We start from the raw sequence: 8,999 nt of genomic DNA, 5'->3' as shown, positions 1-8,999 counted from the left end.
ACCCGAAAAAGTAAAGAAAAAGTAGTGTTTTTCCCAGGCCATTTTAGCGTGGCGAAAAGCCACTCCGCCCTCCCGGATCGCCACGCTGCCCTTTTCAAAGGCAAATTTCGCCACGCGCCTTTTTTTTCAAAGGCAAATTTCGCCACGCGCCCTTATCGATAACATCTTTATTGCCTTACGATCTTACTTGGTCCGCAAAATCAGCTTCCTTGATTGTCTGTGACGCTCCGACTGTGCTTGATTTACTCGAGAGACGTCAACGTCTAATCGACTATATTAATTGAGCAGATTTAACAGTGCTCGATTTATAGGTAGGCCTTACTGACTGCTCCAAAGCTGTGAATTAGTCATGCGTGAATAACCCCGTGTCAGTATCAATAATGCCGGAGGCTATGTTATACCAAGCGCACTTTTCGCTCGGCAATGTATTACTTCGGAGACTTTTGATGAAAAACTCGATGTTATTCTCGTGGCAATTGTGCATTGCATGCATTATTCAGTTATATCAAAACATATATTTTTTCTGCGCGTGCAAGGGGACATCGAATATCCCCAGTATGGCACAATCGAGGATACGCATGCAGATATGCATACATACGATGTCGTCGAAGATGCAAAAGATGAAACTTCACCGAGAAAAGACTCCATACTTTAAATTATAATCAATGGAACGATAAATGTGCATGTAACAACTGGAAACGAAAACAGCAAAAAAATGAAAATGATGTGTAATCATATGATAATTTATATCGATTTGTCTTTGTATATAACACAACTTATGTATTACACATGTATCAAATACGGCTTACGATTGTATTATAAAGCTTTGATACATCAATTTTAATTCAAACTGTTTGTTTGGACAAATATGTTAGCTCAGAGCAATCCGTATTTTCTTCGGTTTATCAGTTCGTATTGCCTATCTAACCCTTTGAATTTACCATAAGTAGGGATGTTTTATAATAAACCATACAAATGGGTCGGTAAAGAGCGTAAAAACGATGTATTTAGGTGTAAATTACTTAAACCCGGACGAAGACATATTTTCAGCAGTTTGCATTGCGAGTAGTTTAATCGAGACGCGTTCTGGATGAGAGTGTAGGAGACACAAATCAGGTACTTCATTTTGTTTTATTTCAGTCGCATGTTGTTTTTTTCCACAATTACTTTATTTGTTTAGTTATAATCCCAATGCTGGAATCAATATAGTTGTATACAAGATTCACAGTTTTACATACTATTTTATTGATCACTTAAATAATTTCTTTTTGACGCTTGCCCATATAAAACTAACTAAAAATCCATTCTGATACAATTAAACTATCGCAAATAAATGAATTCAAGTAAAAATCTTATATATTTGTTTATTACACTATGAACGATTTGACAAAACAATCAGTAAAAAAATAAGATCTCATTATAATAATAACTCAATTTAGCAATCTATAAATGAGTGTAAACATTATAAAACGAAGAAAAATTTGTTTGATAATGTTTTATAATTTCCTGTTTGGTATATGCAGTGTAACGCTTTGTAAATAATGATAAACAGGAAAATAATGTTTAAACCTTAAGTTAATTATTGTATTTCAAGTGCTGTTAAACTGTATTCTTTTTCAGCAAGTATAATATTAACCTATGCATGACATATACTGTCTAAAATAATCTACAACAAGCCGTCCACCCTGTTGTTTGGTTTTGGCTACTTGATATAAATTGACATAATCAAGAGCATTTCTTCTTAACTAGCCGCATAATACGATGCATATGCACGTTGTTTTCGTTCCTAGTTTAACTTAGCGACCTTGTGTATATGTCAGTACGTTTCGTATTATTTTCCTTATGCTTATTTAATTGTGAATCTTTGAAACCGAATAACCCCTACGAAAACAAGCTTTACATAACATGCATATATTTTCCCCATAAATCTAATGCGATTGCGCGGATATTATGTTGTGGAGGAAAAAAACCAACAGTCAATGGAAATTCTCGCGAAAGAGGAAGAAAGCAATTATAACTTTTTCACTACAGCAATTAATGGTGTTGAACGTTTTATATAATATACAAATATTAACATAAATCTTCCCTTTGTTCAAGTGTGTACATTGTTATTTCAAGCACTGTATACTAATTTATAGTTCACGATCCCTTTAAGTATGAAGATGTAATGTATGCTTTACGGGAATATTTAACAAAAAGAGTTCTTTTCATATAAAATGATTAAGTAATACATTTATATAAGAGAAACATTTAAGTTATAACATTGAAAACTTAATTGACGTTTATAATTGGACTGTATTTACTCATAGTAATGACTTCTTTGGGTATTTGGAGCAGTATATTGTATCTAAGTACGAAATATAATATAATGCTGGAAATCTGTGTCATATGGAAGTCGTCTACCCTAGCTATTTGTCTATATATCGTTATCCTTGAAAACGTGTATTTAATCAATATTTCTCGACGAAAGGCAAGTTAATTATCAAATATATACGGATATTTTTAAAGTTAATATAATTTAAACAAAAAACTGTGGGTGCTATTTAAAATATGTGTAGTAATAGTTTATATAATACAAGGTATCATTTAGTTTACTTATTTTAGCTTTAAATAATTGGTATACAAACTGAACAAATGAAAAACCAATACTAGCACATGTAAGAAAAACAAAGAAATCTAACAATGAATTCGGACAATGGTCCTGTCAATTACGTTACGATAATTGTAAGTAACGCTTTGTGTAGTTAAATAAACGTCTATCAAACACGTAAACGAGTACAGTGATTTAATTTAATTAAGTACATTTTGTATAGATTGTGCAATAGCAAAATGCATGTTCGAACATTGTGTCTTACTGTACACATGTCGTAGAGTGTTTATCTTAAAACGGATCTGTGACCCGTTCCACGTACTCTATGTATGTTGTTTTTCAGATCCACAATGACGACGCCTTACTCACCTGGCTTAACGTGCACACTACCTACGCCACTCTCCGAAACTTTCTTACAGAATAACAACACGTGTAATAGTTTAGAAAATGTTACAAACGTGTTTTTGCGCTTCGTTCCATGTCCACCGCCATTTATGAATGTGGGGGAATTTCGATCAAATGGGTCTGGATTGAGAATCTCTGAACAGATCCTGTTGGCCATTGTCACTCTCTGTAACATTCCCGCAGAACCGGCTACGCCTACCACACCTATCCTGACCAGTGATATTGTTACAAATATCGGCATTATCACAACCACTACAGAGAACCAAGTTACAACACAAAGAGAGACCACAAAACGTGTAACACCTATCGACATTAAAACAGTCACGCCCAACTGTCCGACTGCCACAATTGAGAACCAGGAGAAGGAACAAGTTCCATGTTCTGGTGACATAACAAGCAAAACGCACATTTCCGCTCTGGGAAATCAAGAAGGAACTGTTGCTGGAATATGTTCAAGTTGCGTCTTTCTTGTGGTAATTGTAATCGTGTACAAAAAGTGAGTACCATGAGAAAGTCAAATTATGATAAAATGTTACTTTTGTAAGCATGGTTAAAAGTCAATGGCGATACACTAACGTACAATTTGGTACAATTAATACATGACCCTTTAGGGACAAATACTGTCCAACATAAAAACGTGTCATCATAAGTAACATATACTATTGCTGGAATTATGATGTTCACAATTGGTCGGACTAGCAGATTTTTTTTATGTAACTTAGTCTGTTTTTGCATAAAACTAAACACTGGTAAAAGAGCCTCACTATTATTGGTACAACATTGATACCAAAATAGTGCATTTTTTATATACACTGCACGTCAGAATTGGTATTGAGTAACTTCGTCGAACGCGTATGTATGTTTGACATATCCATGTTTCTAAGTGATAAGACGCTATAAATCATTATTACAGACACAATGCAAATGAACACGACCCACATTCCGATGGGGTAAGTTGCACGTCGATGATCGTCGTTTGTACATTCTTTGGTATCAATGGTTTCATCTTTGCTATAATAAAATCGCTCAATGTAGGGCACTCGGACATTCTAAAACGCGGGATGTTAATGAAGAAGTTCATACTTATTTTAGAAGTTTCATAGCTAAAATTGTATATTGTCTGAATGTATACGACATAGGTGATCGATTGTTGTTTGCTTTTGTTTTTCAGCAAACACAAAACGCTTTCATAAACGGAGGGTATATAACGTGTAACGTAGAAGACCTCAAAATAACTATTCAATCCAAAAACACGTTCATAGCCTCCGAAACGAGCATCTCGACAATTGAAACGCCCGAACTTATGACTTTGACAAATATCGTCATGACCACAACCACTACTGAGGACCAAGTCAAGGATCAAAGAGAGACCACGAATCGTATTACACATATCGACATGACCACAGCCACGCCCGACTTTCCGACAACCACAATTGAGAACCAAGATATAGTTCATAAAGCTTTGAACTCCAAACACGTCCATTTTCAAGTATCCGACGCTGACTCTGATAACTGATGCATATCACACTACCAATATATTTCCCAATGACATTAGTTATAATAACAGAACTTTTGGGAGTATACCGTCGGCGGAAAATATCATAGGCATATGTAATAGCAATATGTTTTCTAACGCTTTTGATGTTTCGTTTCTTCATACAAAGCTGATTAGACTGGAGCTTTAAAACATAGTTTAAATTTATACTCGGCGAATAGCTTTAAACTCTTTATTTTAAATACTAGTGCCTAGGGGAATAAGGAAATGTAATACATATGACAAACGGAATGTTTCCATCGATCGAACAATAAATACAAATATTTTTTTTTTGGTTAACTAACGTACTGAATAAACGTGCCGCTGTTATATTCTTTTAAAATATATGTTTCAAGTTATATATGCTCATATGAAAGTCTTGTATTGCCTCCGCTGCGGATAAGAGAATTTATATTAATTGCCATCATGAGCATTGTGTATCCATTCAAAATATATATAAATGTTATAGATTTTCTTCGACAGAGATGTAATGTGTTCGAGAACAAATGGGTTGAGAATTATATGTTTTCTTCAATATGTGACGTGTTTTGTGGACGAGTTGGGAATATGCGTATGCCAGCTCATTTGAAATAAGTAATTTATATGGCTCGATGAATTAATATTTTATTGTTTTAAAAAACAACAGTGGTTTCTATGCGAGGACAATTTGATATTTTATAATATTCAGTATCTGGGAACAACACTATTAATCGTTTGAATAGAGTCGTTCTATGAGTATTCCTCAGATACAAATTGTAACTTGTATTGTCCTTGTAAAATCAAATGGGTTTTATTTGAAAGGTAATAAAGTAATAAAAATCGTTTTATTATCAGTAGTTAACGCAGAACAACAACAACAAGTTTTGTATGAATCGGTAACGGGTGTTATGAATATATAGAGTTCCAATCCTTAGAGAAGATTTTACAATGACTCTTTTATATACATGCATCATGTTCAGTCTTTCTTGCTTTAAGTCTTATTTGATATCATGAATTAAGTATATGTACTCAGAATTGTAACGATCTAGAGCCATACTTTACCGAATCCAAATGTCTAGACCTTAATACTTGTATTAGCAATAAACAAATATCATCCCAAGTTAATGTAAACTTTAAAGCAAATGGCTCATTAGATAAAACTTCAAATTGAACTTGCTTAAAATATATGATATGTATGTATCGTGCAATTAAAACAATTAACCATACAGTGCTTGAATATGACTTAAATGCGGATCATGTTTATATATAACAGTCTATCATGCCTCGCTTTTCAATAGTCAACTAACATGGGAAGAAGTTATTTGTTAATTTAGTTTAGGTTAATTTATTATCACCCTTTTCATCTAATGCAAATTTACTTTTTGTGCGTTTTTCTTTCCTCCCGGTTGTAAAAATTGTTATGCCCAATAGTAATCACATATTGCTCCTATGCTTGATTATCAATGGTTATTCAATATAACTGTGTGTGTTTTTCATAATGAATTTACTTACCATGCTTGCATTTGCCAAGATCAGCAAGTGGACGCTAGTCCATTCTCGTGGTCGACATAAATTCAAACCTGGCGAGTTGTAAAGCTGTCTTTTTTTATTTATTAAACACTTTGTATTATTGTAATATTAAATGTGTGTGAACTAGTGCAATAATTGGGATATTATTTGTATTCATATTTCATAGTACCGCATGTTTTGTTCTGTTTTTTAATATATTGTAATTGTTTTGTTAAGGTCTTTCTGTCAAATAATTATATTGGTCGAGGTGTGAAAACAAATATGGACTATGTTTGCCATGAGCAACCACCACCCACCCAAACACACTCTAAATTATTTTGTGTTAATGCTGATGTTTATTTGTTGTTTTGGTTTTTGATACTATTTTTGCATGATTTATTAAATATGATGTTGTTTTTCTCATAGTGTCTAGATTTGTTCAGTTACTTAACAGGATATTTGTTGCCAACATTTTCATATGAAAAAACATAAATAGATGTAAACACTTTTCATGCCAATTTTAGTTAAATTATTATGTGTAATTTATATAAACGGACTTAAATTAACAAAATCAAGTTTGACCACAGGGGCATGATTTAAACAAATTTTGTTTTGTTGATCGAATAATACAAAAAAATATTTAGTTTTGAGTTACTGCTTCACCTTCAAGAACATCCATATTTTCACAAATGAATATGACATAATCATGCTGCAGTTTAGCATTTTAGATATACTTATGAAATATATTGTATTGATATACAACTATCATAAGCTGCAAACACGTAAGAATAGCACGCACTAAATCATTTATAAATGAAATCAATCAGGCTCGAACAAGTTCGAACAAGTTCACATGGCTTAGTTTCTATTGCTCACACAAGCCTAAATATATTCAGAATTACATAGTGCCATAAAAAAAGTTCAGCGATGCAAACATATGCCTAAATATCCGAAAATGATGTAAAGCTCATGATAAACTTGTATTGTTACACACTATAGACATGGTACGTAGACAGATCACGAAGTAAGAATTCACCAACACATTTGAATTGAAAATACGTTTTCTATTATGTAAAAGAAAGGGAAAGTTTGACTTGGGGAAATAAATAAACTTTTCTTTTTTATTTATTTATCTGTTTTTGTTAATGACACTTAAATATTAGGAACCGTCTAAATATCATAGCAAAAACTATTGATAAAAAGTTCTCCCTCCGCAATATTCGTACCCGAGGCTGTCGTTGTAAAAATGGTTTGCGTAACATCTATACCACAAAGGCACTTACCATAGATAGTGCTCGTAGTTTGAGATCTTGTTTTGATTTTGACAAAAATAACATAGCTGTACGTACATAATCAGAGACCGTTCAATGCGACGTAAATGTACGAAATAAGACGATATTACATGAAGTTCTTCACATGTTTACAAACTTGAAGTAGACGATGGTAATATATATTCAAAAGCAAGTTAAAGTTTACTTGCTAAAGATATCTGATATGCATGTAGCGAGCACAATCACAGCTTACACCTTGTCCGAAGATTCATATTGCACAATTATACGGCGTATTTGCAAAATATTCGGAAATGTTTCAAGATGATACAAGTTATACGAAAGTTATATGCATCATGTTAAATATCACTATTCATGAGTTATTTTTCAAAAGTCGACTGGCAAGAGAAAACGGTGTTTGGCAATTCGTACAACACCAACATTAAATCAAGTAGCATTGTATTTACTTTTGTGTTTGGATTGATGTATTTTATAAATTAACATTAATAACATGTACAATAATGCTAGTTTTACATATTTTTTTTAAATCTTTTGATAAGACTAACTGTAATTTCTGTATAAGAGGATTAACAGTGAAGCTAAGTGTAAGTGAGGTAATAATGTGAGTGGTTGAAAGGTTCGTAGAATTTAAGAAGTGAGTTGTATTTCAAGAACCTTTTATTTTTTATGTAAAAAGGCTGTAAATTTTGCCTTTTGCGAAACTTTTTAAAATAGTGAATACCAAATTTAACTAGGGAAAATTAACTAAGGGTAGTTTGATTTAGAACGTGTGATTTCTTAACGATCATTCACTTTCACACACTCAATTTTGTGGTAGCGTTTCCAAACGCTTGGTTCAAATAACAAACAGTGACACAGATGTAGTCTAACACGAACGCGTACACACGCACACACGCACACACAATCTATAAAATAACATAAAGATTTTAGTTGACTGTACTTTATAGCAACATAAAATAAAATTTATATAAAAAAAAATCAGACCATACAAACAAATGTATTGTCTTTCAAAGTAATGTTATAATGCGCCTGAGCACAAAACGCATTCATGTGAATATACCTTCCTCTTATTTCAGTCGATGGATGATGGCTTCATCTATCTGCATGATAGATTAATTTTTACCCGTATATCCATGTCCACCTTGCCCGCAACTGTTCATGACCTCCAACGAATTAAAAATAAAACAAGCGTACACTCGCAATCTCTGAGTAAATGCGACGCTTGCCATAACAACAATTTGTAACATTCCCATTACCGCAGAGACTCCAGCCCACAGAATACCCCAGTATCACAGAGTAGTCCATCACCACCAACTCATATAGCACCAAAAACTACTCCAACTAGAGAGTACTCCTGCACTACAGAGTACTCAATCACTGCAATAAACGACATGACTTCTTCAAGATAGGACGGGGATAATACTATAAAAGAAGTAGTAGAAGCTACAGGAACACCATCCGCGTGGTTTGTGTGGCCTCTTTTACAATTGTGCTAGTCGTGATTAAAGAAGGTAAGAGTTTATATTTACGGAAGGTCATTTCACTTACATTTTATTCGTCCCGTAAACAATACTGTTTAAACATGCAATATCTTTAACCAACATGTATTTCTGTAAATGATTCCCCAATCGTGCCACACAATTATTTGATGATATATGTGTAACTAATCAATTTAACTGTTGTAAAAATATAA

The 8,999-nt window shown here is 33.2% G+C and overlaps 1 protein-coding gene across 1 annotated transcript; it reads left to right on the top strand.

Moving 5' to 3' along the window:
• Positions 1 to 866: 866 nt before the first annotated feature.
• On the top strand, positions 867 to 7,097 carry LOC127857947 (uncharacterized). The gene is made up of 4 exons (XM_052394725.1): positions 867 to 1,116; positions 2,934 to 3,491; positions 3,909 to 3,945; positions 4,167 to 7,097. The coding sequence occupies exons 2-4, from the start codon at positions 2,941 to 2,943 to the stop codon at positions 4,509 to 4,511; spliced, it is 933 nt and encodes a 310-aa protein (XP_052250685.1). The 5' UTR covers positions 867 to 1,116; positions 2,934 to 2,940; the 3' UTR covers positions 4,512 to 7,097.
• The last annotated feature ends 1,902 nt before the right edge of the window (positions 7,098 to 8,999 follow it).

Source organism: Dreissena polymorpha, chromosome 14 (assembly GCF_020536995.1).
Source record: "Dreissena polymorpha isolate Duluth1 chromosome 14, UMN_Dpol_1.0, whole genome shotgun sequence".
In the NCBI taxonomy this organism is placed as follows: domain Eukaryota; kingdom Metazoa; phylum Mollusca; class Bivalvia; order Myida; family Dreissenidae; genus Dreissena; species Dreissena polymorpha.
Note: the sequence above shows the minus strand (reverse complement) of the source record. Positions and strands in the feature narration are given on the sequence as shown.